At 33.7% G+C, this 16,381-nt stretch overlaps 1 protein-coding gene across 1 annotated transcript; it reads left to right on the top strand.

Annotated features, from left to right (window-relative positions):
• The first annotated feature begins 4,502 nt into the window (after positions 1-4,502).
• On the top strand, positions 4,503-15,964 carry LOC147280030 (TMV resistance protein N-like). Its single transcript, XM_086252115.1, has 5 exons — positions 4,503-5,042; positions 11,673-12,762; positions 12,864-13,142; positions 13,241-14,925; positions 15,424-15,964. Exons 1-5 carry the CDS (start codon positions 4,537-4,539, stop codon positions 15,962-15,964), a joined length of 4,101 nt encoding a protein of 1,366 aa, XP_086108241.1. The 5' UTR covers positions 4,503-4,536.
• The last annotated feature ends 417 nt before the right edge of the window (positions 15,965-16,381 follow it).

Here is a 16,381-nt window from a genome sequence, read left to right on the forward strand (position 1 = left end):
GTTCTTATACCATTGTTTAACTTCCAAAACCAAAAAGTTGTTATTTTTCTCTTTATATTTAATATTTAAATTCTTGCCCCTTCATTTACTTTATTCTCCTTTCATCTACTTTATTTGCTTTATATTTTAGTTGCAAGTTGCCTCACAAACTAACAAAATTTTCAAACTAGGTTAATTTTAAATTAACTTAAGTTTAAGCTTAGTGTATCGTTTTGCATCACTTCTTGAGATTCGACCTCGTTAGTATATTATAAGGCTCGTATATTTGCAAGTAAATAAAATTCTACAACAGCTAGTCCAATAGCTTGTTTGATATTTCCTTTTGCTTGTTGCACACAGGATATAATTACTCAGTGATGATCAAAGTCATTAAAGTCATTGGCACGAAAGTATATATGATCGCATTGACAGGAGACAAGGAAGAAGAGTTTGAAATCGATGGTTGACTTGTATTGTTTTACCAGTACTGGCTGCCTTCCCAATGTGGGAAGAGAAACAATTCCTTTCTCTAGTACCTATTACAGATTGTGTTAGATATTTTCTTATGCTAAATTCGTTGCTACATTGTTTGGTTATAAGAATATCATTTGTTTTCATACTTGATAGATTGTATGTTATTTAATTATTCTCTTACTTAAGGAGGGATATTTTAGTGTTTAACCATTGATCAAGTGCTTCTATGGAACTTGGAAGACTAGCTGCATGTATAGTGAAGAGTTCTAAATCATTTTGAAGTATAATCAATAATTTTCTTTTTATCACGTTATAACTCTTCATTTCAATTCAAAATCTCATATACGTACCCCTTAAGTTTAGACCAGTGTAACTTTTCTATGTGCTGTTTAAGTTGTGCATGCAAGGTCATTAAACAAGCAATAAAGATCTCTCTTTATGGGCAAATATCTATTTTAGTTTTTTACTTAGATGATCATGCCAGGTCACGCCACCACACTTTGTTCAATCTCAATAGTGTATATATATATATATATATATTTTTTTTTTTTAATTTTAGTGCATTAATTCTACTGTGAACCCAAGGACATCTTTGCTTTGTTATTTGTTGAGTGTACAAATGTATTCCTTGGGGTGTTGTGGTGTTTTGCTGAGGAAAGAGAAGTGAAAGAGGAGAAGAAATTGTGATGTTGCATAGGAAAATTTCTGAAAAAAAAAAAAAAAACAACAGAGCTTTACATATCTGCAATTGTCAAATTATTAACTGGAGCCATAGCACTATAGTAGATTGGGCACTGGGGAGAAGAGAGAGAGGACGGTGGGAGAGGGAGGGAAGCTAGCTTTGGGGCTAACCATAAAACATAGTGTTTGGTTATTGGGTTAAAAAAAAAAAAAAAAAACCGTCATCTTATTTGGCCACATATATTTTGAGGACAAGAAGGTTCTCAGATTGCTCTTAATTAATTTCTAAAGCTAAATGTGAATTTGTCATATATATTTTAACATGATTAACTAATTATGGGTGTTTTTTTTTTTTTTTTTTTTTTTTTTTGCCATGAATTGATTATGGGGTTAAAATATAGAAAAGTAACTAGCTCCCACCTAAATTTAATGAAAGTTTAAACTAGACTTACCAAATTGTATAAAATGCAGGCTTTTCTGGGCCAATTCTACAATGGAGTGTTCCACCAATGGAGAAGATGACGTGGAACAATGTGAGCCATTAGATTAAAGTAGGCATCCAATGGCTGTGGATAATACTCAGCAGGGCAAACCGGTTACCAAGTCTCCAACTGATTAAACTATTAAGATATATGTTATAATTAAAATAAAACACAACCTTTGGTGGAGAATCTAACTTGCAGCACGTGGTTTATTAAACGCATTTGGCGGACGAAGACTTGAGCGGTAAAGTTGAACCGAAGAATAAAGCAACGCTGCACCACATCAAATTTGAATCGATACATGGTCTATTTATAAACATGCAAATGTATAACAAATCATTCATACATGATGGTCAATTCACATACGGTACTATTACAGCTAGCCATAATTAAAAGAAACAGCTACCTTAGTGAGAGTGTCATAGTCAACAGAGTCCCATTTACAACATCTGCTACCTATAAGTTATGAGCATATGCTAGTCCAACATGTATACGTCGCAACGTAATGACTTGGTTAGGCCTTCACAATCTTAATAACACCACTTCTAAAAGATTTAGGGAGTCGAATTCAAGGTCATCGTTATGCAACCCTCACTACTACAAATACCTTCATTCTTGGCCGACAATGCCGACGGAAATTGGAGATCTTTACTATATATAAGGTTGTGTCTTGAATTCTTGATCCAAGTTTTTTTGTCCACTTCTCTGCAATGGCACTCGTTGAAACTATATATGTTGAAAGAAAGTTTGGAATTTTTTTCCGGTGGTTAAACACCCAAACTTTCTTTCGGAGGTGGTAGATTGGTTACCCTAAACTCTAAAACCTAAACCATAGCAATTAAATATCACTTTTGACTCAAATATATAAGGATATTCTGTCAAATCCTTATAATTTCCGTCAAAAATTGATGGCATATATGCCAGGCATGTGATGATTGTTTAGGAGAGAATTATCACTTCCATCATTTATTGAAAAAAAAAAAAAAAAAAAAGAAGTTTGCACAATACCACCTGTACTTTAAGGCCTAGTTAATTAGCATGAGTAAATTTGAAGGGTTGTACTCTTAATTGCTACTGGCATATATGTTGGAGTCATTTTTCTAAAAATAATATCTCTTTATGTAGAAGCAAATATCTATTTTAGATTTTTCCTTAGATGATCATTTCAGGTCATGCCACCACACTTTGCTTATTCAATCTGAAAGGTATATTTTATTTTAGTGCATTCTACTGCCAACCCCAAGAACATCTTTGCTTTGTCATTTATTGAGTGTACTGCATGTATTTGTTTGGGTGCTTTTGGTGCTTTGCCGAGGAAATAGAAGTGAAAGAGGAGGAGAAACATCTTAACCAAATACTGTCTTCAAGAAAATTCTCAAGCCTATCGCATTTGCAGGAAATTACTCTGCCTTTGTTAGTTTTAATTTACCCAGGAAATTACTCGGTGATGATCAAAGTCATTGGCGCGGAAGTATAATGGCATTGACAGGAGACAAGGAAGAAGACTTTGAAATTGATGGTTGACTTGTATTGTATATAGTCATAGTATTAATATTACAGATTAGATCAAAGTCACGGGTTTGCCATTATAGCCGTGTTTTGTTGACCCTTTGCACGCGGCATTTGGACGATTTACATATGAAAAGAAAAAAATAAATACAGGATTTATACGTTGTATTTACTCCACCTTCTTTCAATGCTATTTGGTGATGATTTGTCATCTTCTCCTTTTACCTTCTCTTATATTTATTTTAATCCGAAATATAATTTTATGATCGAAATCGTTCATTTTTTAGATCATATTATAAATATTATTTATGTAAAAAAATAATTAAATCGGAAATTGTTCAGTCATCAAACTGTTATCAAATATATTAGCGATTTTGGTAGCAATTTCAATTACCGTCTATTTATTTAAGAGGAAATTACAAATTTGGTCCACTTATTTTATACCTGGTTCAATTTTGGTCCACGATCTTTTTTAAGTTCTATTTTGGTTCACTAATTATTTCGTTTGTTCAATAAAGGTCCAGATTTGTGACTTTAAATCCTTTAGTTTGTGTTTTCTTCAATTATAATTGAAATATAAGTTATATTTCATCATTTCTTAGTCATAAAAACAAATTTGGAGTATTATAATCTAAGAGAATTGAGATTGGGTGAAGTTTGAAAAATTGGCAGTTTCAGATACCCTACTTTGGGGTCAATTATCTTGAGTTTTAGAACTCTAATTTGAATGATCTTTATATGGTTGTAAAGAAGAAATGCATAGCTTTAAAACAAGTATATGTTTGCTGAATTTGGGTGAGATTTGATAGGGTAAAAGGCAGACCAAATTTGAGAAATAAATCTGGACATTTATTAAACAAGTGGAATAATTAGTGGACCAAAACAGAACTTAAAAAAGTTTGTAGACCAATATTGAACTAGGTATAAAATAACTGGACTAAATCTGTAATTTCCTCATTTATTTAATAACAGTTATATGACTAAATGATTTTCGATTTGGTTGATTTTTTTCATAGATATCTTTATAGAGTGATTGATCATGATATTACACTACAAATTAGGAGAAATATGGAAGAAGGTGAAAAAGATAATGTAAATAGCATTTCTCATTCCATAGGATTCCTTTTTCCATAATATATATTATTTTGGTAAAATTTTTCCATAATTTATTTGTCATCACTTCACATTAATTAATTAAGAATGATTGATTGTAGTTATGGAATATCGAAATAGGAAAGTAACTCCAGTACGTACCCTAGTAGGAATAATGGATTTTTTTAAACCCGGAAATTTCTATGACATTTCAGCAAACCAAGCCCTATAATTAGGAAGAAATGCAAAGTTTTTATTTGCATACACCTTTCTTTAATCTTGACCATAAACTGAGCAGTAACCTTCCAGTACTCCTTTGATGGCCACCCAAACAAATACTTCTTCTTCTTCTTCTTCTCCTCCTACTACTCGATGGACATACGACGTCTTCCTCAGTTTCAAAGGTGAAGACACCCGCAGAAATTTTACAGATCATTTATATGCTGCTTTGAATCGGAAAGGAATATTCACATTTCGAGACGACGAACAACTTAAGAAGGGAAAAGACATCTCACAAGATCTCTTGAAAGCAATCAAAGAGTCGAGATTTGTGATTGTCATTCTTTCAAGAAATTACGCTGATTCAACATGGTGCTTGGATGAGCTTGCAAAGACTGTTGAATGCATGAAAGTGAATATAGAACAAACTGTACTTCCAGTTTTCTATGACGTGGATCCATCTCAGGTACGAAAACAAACAGGGAATTTCCAGGAAGCCTTGTGGAAGCATGAACAAGCCTTTAAAGACAATCCAGAGAAGGTGAAAAGGTGGAGAGATGCTCTTTCTGAAGTAGGCAATCTCTCTGGATGGCATTTACAAGATGGGTACATAAACTTTACTTCTTTTTTCTTTTACAAAAAATTAAAAGAAAAAACGCAGATTGTTTTACATACACATGATCTGTTTATCACTAATATTTCTTGAAGCTTTTAGATCCCAACCTTAAAAGTATAGCTCCTATTAGATTTAACCTAGACATTTTTGTTCTTTTAATTTTATCCCATTGACTTTTGTTCATTATTTTCTTATATCCATTTTGCCCGTTAAAGTAAATAATTGAAACAAATTTAAACCCTTTAATTTATTGTGTTTTTTCATATAATTTTGAATTTTGTATTGTGGCCAAGACGCACCTGTAACCAAACATAAAAATTTGTAAGAACAATAATGTGCCTCCTATACAAGATTCGACACATAGGTTAGAGTTTATGGTCTCTTTCACAGTACCTAGTTAAAAGGTCAAAAAGACAAATACACTTTGGAACTAACCTATTACGAGGCATATTCATATTCTACGTAACAATGGTACTATGGTGCAACGCTTATGTTCCTGAATTATGATCGGGTATGGAATTTCGTCAATCCTAGCATGATCCTTGAGGTCCAACGCTTATGTATAGATTCCATTCGATTATGGAAGTTTGTTTCCATGATCTAGTACTCTGGCCAAAGATTCCTGAATATAGACATCTGTTGCCTCTTGAAACATCTCTCATATTGCCAAGAGTGATAGATTCTTTATTGAACACACATATGTCCCCATACGTCAGTGACTATGTCCAATCTCTACCTTTAACTAAACTCTAGGAGCCTAGCCTTATGATACAGTCAAAGTATAGCGACTGAGTGCTCAGGACAACTATGGTGTCTCACGTCTAGGGATCAGTTGTATTATCAAGACTTAACAATTTTCTATTGGCGAGTGTGTAATACTCCATGACAGGTATTCGTTACTTTGGTTACGTTTAGTGAACCATATACTGGCATTCATGATCTTCTCCTAATGTCTCTACAGCGATACTCTGAGACCGATTATCCTAGACGTTAAGCGGAGATAGATCATATTGGTTTTACTGGATTTGATATTGTCCAGATATCAATCATACAACGAGGAACAGTTTAGACTTCAAGTACTAAAGAATATAAGTCTCACTATCCTAACTTCTTTAGAACATTATTCGTTTAACTTGAAATCATGGACCTTTTTTATACATACACACATATATTAGAATATAGTATGTATATGAAGGATAGAACATAAAAGACAAGTTTACCCGTGCTGTTAGAAATATACACAATACGTTTATTAAAACGATTTGCTTTAGGGCATATTCCAACATAATTTGCTTTTTTTTTGCTTTTGTTGAGAATTTAGTTGATGCTTTTGTTTAAATAAAATATAAATATTTTGAGGTTATAGCTAAAATAGAGAACATTGTTGGAGTAAATTTTCTCAAAAGTTGTTAGTTAAAATAAATTTGTAGTAAAAAATATCACTTTCAGGTAACTAGAGTCCAAGTCATGATTCGCCAAGTCACAAATTAAGATCACTTTCAAGTAAGTGGATCCCTAGTCCGACAAGAAAACGTTACACTAAATTCTAACTTTACGAAACCTGTTGACTTTATTAGGGTTAAGTCGGGTCGTCAGATCTTGAGGCGGGTCCCTAGTTTAGTCACTAGGTGAACCATCTCAAGTCATAGGTTTAATTGACTTGCCTTGTAAGGTTAAGTCATTCAAACCTTTCAAGAAACCGAGTAACGATTTGGTTTTTAGAACCTAAAGAGTTTCTACTTAATTCCCATTTTTAATTAGGTTGAGAAGGTTTCTACTTAATTAGGATGACATTCAAAGAAGTTTTGGGGTTGGTAGGTTGCAACCATCTGAGCACGATGGTGCCGACCTAGTCGAGGTCTGGTTGCCAACGTCATGGTTGTGGCCAACAGCGGCATGACCAAACCTCTTTTTTTTTCTTTTTTTTTTTTGGTCTTATGTAACATGCATTATTGTAACTTTTGTTTTTTTTTTCTTAAATCATCCTCTAAGCTACAAAAAGAAAAAAGATAGGATTTTGATTTCATTTTGGTGTCTTGTTTTTCTTCTTGTTCTTGGTGTTCTTGTTTTTTATTATTTTTAAATTTTATTTTAATTTGGGTGGCCGAGGGTGGGTGAAGTGAGATGATGAAGAGAGAAGCAGAAAAAAATAATTATGGGGATTTGTTGAGGGAATTGTTTGGTGAAGATGATTTGATGATTAAAGATTTTGGGGATTGGTTGGGGGGAGGGGAACTATTGTTTTATTTTTAGTTATTTGTAGAAACTTTTTTTTTTTCATAATTTTTTTCTACTTTATTTTTATTTTTATATTTTATTTTTCCACGTGGCTATGTTTAAGTAATCAAGTATTTACCAAGAAATTGAAGTAGAGGAATTTGAAAGTTGAAAATTAAACATATGGTACCAAGTAGTATAAATGTGACAAATTTAGGTACTAAATTACAGTTTGCCCAAATAACTTCTAGAAAATGCTTATTTACTAGTTTGCCTCCTGAAAGTAACTTCAAGCCTCACTTTACCTCTTAAGGTTTATTTTGTATTACATTACCTCTTGAAACTAATTCTCGTATATCACTATACCGACTTCCTATTTTTACAAACTTTGAAAATTAATTAAAAATAGCTCTAAACTCAAAAAAATACACGAAAAATTTCTATGGACTCGTCTTGACTAGTTCTAATTTACTATGTGTCAAATTACCAATTTTCCCTCTGAGAGTTTCCAGAAATTCGGGAAGTCCAAATTTATTCTTAGAAAATTTAAATAAATTTCCCTCTATTAAAATTCTAAAATTTTCGTAAAGTCTCGGATGAATTCTCAAAAATATTTTGGAAATTACCAAAAACCTGTTTTAGAGAATTCTTTCGAGACTTTATGGAAATTCTAGAATTTTTCTCGCATTTATTTTATAGAGGGAAATTTATTTTCCTCTAATATTGAGAGGTCTTTTGGGTAGCAAGTGTTCACAAGAAAGGTAGTTTTATTGTTTAGAAGACCAATGGTGCAAACCTCGTGTTTTTTGGAGTTCGAGAGATTATCCTATGAATTTCCAAAGAGTCAAGAGTATTTTAATTTTCTGGAAACATTCGGATGGAAAATTAGTAATTTGACCCCATAGGAAATTAGTGCTAGTCAAGACGAGTCCGTAGAAATTTTCCATGTATTTTTTTGAGTCCGGAGCTATTTTTAATTAATTTCCAAAGTTTGTAAATATAAGAAGTGAGCAAAGTGATACACGAGAATTAATTTCAAGGGGTAATGTGATACAAAATAAATTTTAGGTGGTGAAATTAGATTATAAGTTACTTTCAGGAGATGAAGTAATAAATAAGCCTCTAGAAAACAATTGATCGAAAAGTTCCTAAAAACTTTTAGGAAGACTTATAAGTGAGCATATATTTAATTATTTTTTTTTCAAACTCAAAAGCCCCTAAAGATATGTTGGCAGACGCGCGACCGCATTTAAGTAAAACCATGCCGAGCACTCAGTACTGTAGTGCAGTTTCCCTATTTTCGACATGTTTTTTTATAATTTGTTTTGGTTGTTGGGTCTTATTTGAGCGTGCTTAGGCATGATTTAGTATGTTTTAGGGAATTCATAGAGTTAAAATTTTTGAATTTTGAGTTTTTTAAAATGATATATACGTGTAATTGCCTTTTTTCTATATGCCTGACCTTTTGGTTCGCATTGATTTGAGAGTGTTAACTGCCTTCATCTAAGTGGCATATATGTTAGTCAATCAGGATTGCCAGCAGGCAATTGGCAAACCGGTTAAGAATCCTTAAGGATGTTGAACGCCCAACATTCCCTTTATAATACTAATGACTAGTTAATATTAGCAAGACCAAAACACTTCACACTTAAAGTGGGCAAAAATACTGGAAAATCGAGTTTCGAACCGAACCAAACCAACCGGTTTGGGTTGGTTTGGTTTTTTTTATTTGTGGTTTAAAAAATGAACCAAAACGATCAAGACGGTTTAGTTTTGGTTTTCAATAATGAAAATTTTGTTTTTAACCGAATCGAATCGAACCACCAGTTAAAAATAGGCTCAACTACATTTACATCCACCAACTATAAGATTCATTTCAAGTTGATCCACAAACTATAAAACATTTACAATTTCCCCATTAACTAACAAAAACATACAGAATGGTCCATCCGTTAGAGATTTCGAGAAAATGACCCTTAAGTGTCACGCTGGACGTAGTACGTCCACTTGGCATTTTTAATGACCTGGCATTGACTGGTAGGGGGTAAAATTGGGTTTGATCCCAATATAATTTCCCATCCATTCCACGACGACACGTGGCACCTAACTCTGATATAAGCCCACCACTTTCTCCCCTTTTGTGAATGAAACCGTAAGCTCCCATAAATTAAAAAAATTGAGTTTTTCTTCTAAAGGCCAAAAACAACGTATTTAACCATTGAAATTAGGGTTTTTTGTTCACCCAATAGTTTTGTCCATGATTTCCACTGTAAATTGAATCTTATACCGTGCAAAGGCTGATTTCTTTTTAGATATTATGGAAATTAGTGTTTAAGGAGACCAAGTGGACTAGGTCCAGCGTGGTACTTAACAGTCCCTTTAACAAAATTCCTAACGGATGGACTATTCCGTATATTTTTTGTTAGTTAATGGGAAAATTTGAAATATTTTATAGTTCGTGTACCAACTTGAAATGCACGTACCCTATAGTTGGTGGATGTAAATGTACTTAAGTCTTAAAAATATATTAATTTTTATAAAGTAATTAGTTTATATATTGTTTTAATACCTATTATAGACTAAACCAAACCCTCTACTATAGTATTGTTGACACTTTCTGTACAACTTGTTTTACTTGAAATTTGAAATGAATACCAAGTTGTAGCTCGCAAGTATACGAATCGCTTGAGGTAAACATAGCTAGCGTATAAGTACGAGGTTGTTCCCTATCTTTTGTTATATTTGTTGAGGTAAGCTTTTGTTATATTTTCTGCGTTGTGTTTTGTCTATTCACTAGCTCCCATATCTTGGACCTTCTAGAAGGTTACCTGTAAGTTAAATTTGTGTTTTAGGGTGGTTTTGGTTAAGTTTTTAACTTGTCAAGAAGGGAGCTAAAAATTGTTTTGGTTACCACTAAACCACTAAACCACATCAATATTTGGTTTTGGTTACCACTAAACCACCAATTGTTTGTTTAAAAGATTTCCCAATAAATATATTTATAATAATAGTAGGTAATAAATTGCCATTAATACATTTAATATATTAGATGATTATATTTTTTGGGTAAATATATTAGAGGATCATTATTCATTAGTTAAAACATTAAAACCCTATAACTTCTCTCTCTCTCTCTCTCTCTCTCTCTCTCTCTCTCTCTCTCTCTCTCTCTCTCTCTCTCTCTCTCTCGTCTCTCTTTCTCAAATCTCTATCTTCGGCGTCTCCATAGCGATTTTTCAGAAAGCTTGCATCGCGTTTCTTCACCTCTCTTTCTCTCTCTCTCACCTCCCTCTCTCGCCAGCGGCAGATCTCGGCCCTCACAAGGTCTTTTCTCTCTTGCCTTTTTCTCCGGTGTAAAACTGAAATCGAACTGTACCGGACCGGTAACATCGGTTAATCGACCTTGTCGATTGAAGGTCTCCAGTTAGGTTTTGGTCTCCGTTCTTCCAAGACCGACATCGTCAGTTTGGTTGTCAGTTTCAGCCACATGGTTCGAGTTTCGAACCGTGCCCACCCCTATCCATGATCAGTTTTAAATCACGTGAATGATTAACATGTGAAGTTTCTCGTAACATGCATGGGAAGTAACTGTTTATTCCTTCCATTCTGGTAGATCATGGCTTGATCATCTATATAAATACTTACTGTCAATTTTCATCAAGACACATAATTGCCAAACAAAAATTTATCTGTACGTAATATATTCTTCTTCCCACTTAGCAGTTATATATTAATATAAATTCTCTCTGCATGACGTCCATTCTTTAACTACGAACATGGGTATTTCTATGACATTTTGTCTTTTTTAGGCTATTTTTTATAGGGTTCAACATATTAGGGTATAGAGTTCTATATTTTAGATTTTAACTCTTGAATTTTGGGCTGTAGCCCAAAACTTGGGAGTTAAAACCTAAATCCTAACCGATAAACTGGAACTCAAAATCATGAGAGTTAAAACTGATTAAGGAATATGTTGATGATTTATACCCTAAATAATTAAATCATGTCAAGTGTAAGATCAAATGGTGAAAAAAGAGTCATAAAACATATGCGTTTGTTCTTTAACTACGTTATGCAGAGAGAATTTTTGTTATATATAGGAGTACAAATATAGAAAATAAGGAAAGAAAACAAATCTTCTAATTGTACTAGGACAAGAACTCCTAATTATATTTTAATTACAACTCATACCAACACTTACTAAAAAAAGTTCTCTAACCAATAAAACATGACTTCTCGTGAATATTGATCGATCACTTGTCACTCAAATAAATAAGAGATAAAAGCTATGATCCTTCTAATCAAAATACAGAAAATGGGAAACATTATAAAACTTTACATTATCCACATATGATTGTTGTTTTACATATATGATGGTTATTTATATATTTATTTATGTGCAGATATGAATCCAAAGTTATTGAAGATATTGTACAAAATAGCTTCACTCAATTAAATCAAACAATGTTAAGTGTATCAAAGGATTTAGTTGCGATGGATTCTCACATAAGAGAAATGCTTTCATGCTTAGAAATAGGGTTGCTTGATGTTCGTAAGGTCATTGGGATTTGGGGAATGGCGGGAATTGGTAAGACAACTATTGCACGAGTAGTTTTCGAAAGGATACGTGCTCAGTTTGAAGCTTACAGCTTCCTTGACAATGTTAGAGAGGAAATTGAGAAAAAAGGTCAAGTTCATTTACAAAAGCAGCTTCTTTCTGATATGTTGTTGGAAAGTAACGTACATATACAAAATATTGATGTGCTAAAGGTGATAAGGCGTAGACTATGTACCAAAAGGGTTCTTATAATTCTTGATGACGTGGATAAGTTTGAACAAGTGGAAGCATTGTGTGATCCTAGTTGGTTTGGTTTAGGGAGCAGAATCATCATAACATCAAGAGATGAACATGTGTTGCGCGGATGTAGAGTAGATAAAACATATAAGGTTAAGCTATTAACTGATGATGAAGCTCTACAACTCTTTAGTTGGAAATCCTTCCAGAGAGACCAGGTTGGAGAAGTCTTTCTCAAGCTATCAAAGGATATTTTAAAATATGCTAATGGTCTTCCATTAGCTATTAAAGTTTTGGGTTTGTTTCTTTATGGTCGAAGCGCAAAACTATGGGCAAGTGAATTGGATAGACTGAAAGCAAATCCTAAAAAAGAAATTATTGATGTTTTAAAAATAAGTTTTGATGGTTTGTCAACTACAGAAAAAAATGTATTTTTGGACATTGTGTGTTTCTTTAAAGGAGAGGACAAAGATCATGTAACAAGAATACTAGAAAGTTGTGGCTACAGTCCAGACATTGATATAGAAGTTCTCGTGGAGAAATCTTTAGTAACTCTGTCTGGAAGAAAATTGTGGATACATGATTTGATACAAGAATTGGGTTGGGAAGTTGTTCGTCAAGAATGTGGTGAAGACCCTGGAAAGCGTAGCAGGTTGTGGCTTCGTGAGGATATCATCCGTGTACTAGTAAAAAATAAGGTAAGAGAGATTCAGAGATTGGAAAACAAATTATTATTGTCTTTGTAGTTTGCTATATGAATTGTGTGCTTAACAACTTATTCTTTGTTCTTCTTTATTAGGGAACGAGTAAAGTTCAAGGCATATTCCTCAATTTAGCAAGAAAAGAGGAGGTGGTTCACTTCATTACTGATCCCTTCTCAAATATGGACAAGTTAAGATTACTCAAAATTTGCAACGGGAACTTTTCTGGAAATATCAAATGTCTTTCTGAGGAGTTGCAATTTCTGGAATGGCATGAATATCCATTCGACTATTTTCCTTCGAACTTTCAGTCAAACAAGCTTGTTGAACTCAGAATGTATTCAAGCCGCATCAAACAACTATGGAGTGGACAAAAAGTAAGATTATTAATTCTTATATATGCATTTTTAAATTCTTAACTATAGCAACCAATTATTTATTTCAAATCATATGATTATTTTTCGACTTCTTTCAGAACTGGAGCAGGCTACAATTTATCGATATGAGTTATTCCCAATACTTGATCAAGACCCCAAACTTCAGTGAGGTTCCAAATCTTGTGACTTTGGTGCTTGAAGGTTGTATAGGATTGGTTGAGGTTCACCCATCCATTGGAAATCTCAAAAAACTTACTTTGTTGAATATGAGAGGCTGCAAATATGTTAAGAGCCTTCCTCCTTCAATTAGTTTGGAATCTCTTAAAACTTTTACTCTCTCTGCGTGCTCAAGACTCGAGAATTTTCCCGAAATTAAAGGAAATATGAAAAGCTTGTTGGAGCTTCATCTAGATGGGACTGCCATAAAGGAATTACCTCCATCAATTGAAGGCTTGACTGGTCTTACTTTGTTGGATTTAAGGGACTGCAAAAACCTTTTGGGTCTTCCAAGTACCATTAAATATCTGACATCTCTGAAAAGTCTCATTCTAACAGGTTGCACAAAACTTGATGGCATACCTGAGAATCTGCATTGTGTGGAATTTCTGGAGGAGCTTGATATAAGTGGAACTGCTGTAAGAGATTTTGCGTCCATTGCAAATATGAAGAATCTAAAATATCTATCCATCCAAGGATGTGAAGATCAACCTTCAAAATCATGGCTTAGAAAGAGCGTTGTCTCCATGAGCTCGTTGTTGCCTACTTCACTGTCAAGTTTAAGTTTTTTGACAGATCTAAATTTAAGTGATCGCAGTCTAATGGAAGGACCAAAATTTCCAGATGATCTTGGCAGCTTATTGTCCTTAAAACGCTTAAATTTGAGTTATAATAATTTCACCCGCTTACCAGATGGCATCTCTCAACTCTCCAAGCTTGAATCTCTCGACTTGAGAAATTGTAGCAGGCTTCAATTGCTCCCTAAGAAGCTTCCATTAAGTGTTCGACATGTGGAAGCAAAGGAATGTACTTCACTGATAGATTTTCCGAATCAATACATACTATGTGGAGAAAATACTATCAATACCTACATTTCACCCAAGAATCAAGAACTTGGTATGTTAAGTCGGGGCGAATCTACAAGACTTACTGTAGATTACTGTCGAACGTTGTTTTATACTGTCCATGGTTTTTTGCGAAGGGATCATAGTGTAATGGACTATTTGATTACTTGGAACCAAAATGAAATTCCAAAGTGGTTTAGCAATACAGTTACTGGCGATTCCATAGTCATCTCAATACCTCCAGGATTGAAAAAATATTATAAGAGGTGGATGGGGGTTGCTGCTGTTGTCTTACTCAAGGGACCCCCTGATGTCTCCGTCATTGAATCGGATTCAGAAACTTCTAATTACTTCTGTCGGTGCAAATTGAAAACTCAAGAATTTTCAATGGAACGAATATATCTCTTTAAGGACAATATACAGCACAACTGCGTGAGTTCAATATTTCGTTCTCTTTGTATTTTCTTTGTACCTTGTGCGTGGTTTCCAGAGCTGTTAAATAAATCAAGTGCAATGGAGGCTTCATTTGAAACCAACCAAGACATTGAGGTTCAGAAATGTGGGATTCGTCTACTATATGAAGAAGATGTTGAAGAGTTTATCCAAACTGTAGTGCGGCAGTGTTTTAATACTGAAGTCAGACAGTACTGCAATGGAAGCCAAGATGATCGAGACACATCTGAATCTGGGTGGTATAATCTGGTGGATAACAAATTCAGATGGTATAGAATACATATTGAGATGGTATAGAATTTAAACTTTTTGAGAATTACTTACATAGTTACATTGCTACTTATTAAAACTTGTTAAATTCATAATTGTCGACGTTTTTCTTGCATTTGGTATACATTGCATTATTGCAGCCCAGGAGTCATTAATTCCAAGTTCTGAAGAAGTTTCCATAATTCTGCTGAGAAAGAACATTGAGTCATTTCTTCCAAGATACCTTGAGGTCTCTCTCTCTCTCTCTCTCTCTCTCTCTCTCTCTCTCTCACGTACTCATATTAATTATGAGTTTTTCCTGCAGGGACTAAACCATGAGTGTCAAAAATATGATTATTTTGTAAGCGGAAACCCAGTGTGGTTCAACATTTCTGAACCACACTATATGATTATTTTGCAATGTGGGATTCGTCTACTATATGAAGAAGATATATGGTCTCTCTCTCTCTCTCTCTCTCATATTACAATTTGATCTCTCGAGAAATTAATATCTGACATTTGAATTTTTTCTTTATTTACAAACAGTTCTCGTCTGCTGTAAACCGGCGTGGACATACCTTCACTGGAACTGAAATTCCCAAGTGGTTCATGCATTTGAACAAAGACTACTATGCGCGAATCCAAGTGCCTCCAAATTTGTTCAATGATGATGATTGGATAGGGATTGCTGTCTGTGCTTCTTTATCGATGCACAAACAGCCAAGCATCCTTCTCGACACTCCTGATTCAGAGTTCACTCATAGGCTTCTTTTTTTTCTGGACACCAATGTTTCTCTTCTTTCTGGGTACCATATAATTGAACTGATGGGGATGCATGCATGCGATATCATTGGGTTCATATACATAGCACGCACTGAATTTCCTCAATCGTGGAATCAATGTAATCGCATTGGTGCAACTGTTGAATCCAATAACCCAGACTTAGTAGTTCGTGAATGTGCCCTACGTCTAGTGTTCAAGGAGGATGTGGAAGAGCTTGTACAAACATTGACCCACCTCTACATGCAATTTGTCCCGCACACAAGCAAAGTATGGTAATCAAAATATAGCACCGGAACCCATGAAAGATTAGTTAAGAAAGCTTAGTGATATCAAAATGAAGTACAAAAGTATTTCAAATTTTGTTACTTTTAATTTGGGCTAGTGTTGAGCTCATTTTATTTATAATTTTTATCTTTAAATTCATACATTTTTTGCCCATGTCTTTTAGCATTTTTTTAGTATTTTACTTCTTATTTTAATTATCTAGTTATTTACTTAGTTTTATGGGTTTTCATTTTATTTTCTAGATTATATTATGTTTGTATTTATTTTATTAGTTTTAATATTATGAATTTTTAATTTTATTATTGATTAGTTTTATTTGTGTTTTGTAGGTTTTTGAAGTTAAAAGCCCAAATAATAGAAAGAAGAAAAGAAGAAGCAACAGCCCAAAAAAGAGAGCTTTACATATCT

The sequence above is a fragment of the Dryas octopetala genome, chromosome 7 (assembly GCF_963921425.1).
Source record: "Dryas octopetala chromosome 7, drDryOcto1.1, whole genome shotgun sequence".
NCBI classification, from domain to species: Eukaryota; Viridiplantae; Streptophyta; class Magnoliopsida; order Rosales; family Rosaceae; genus Dryas; species Dryas octopetala.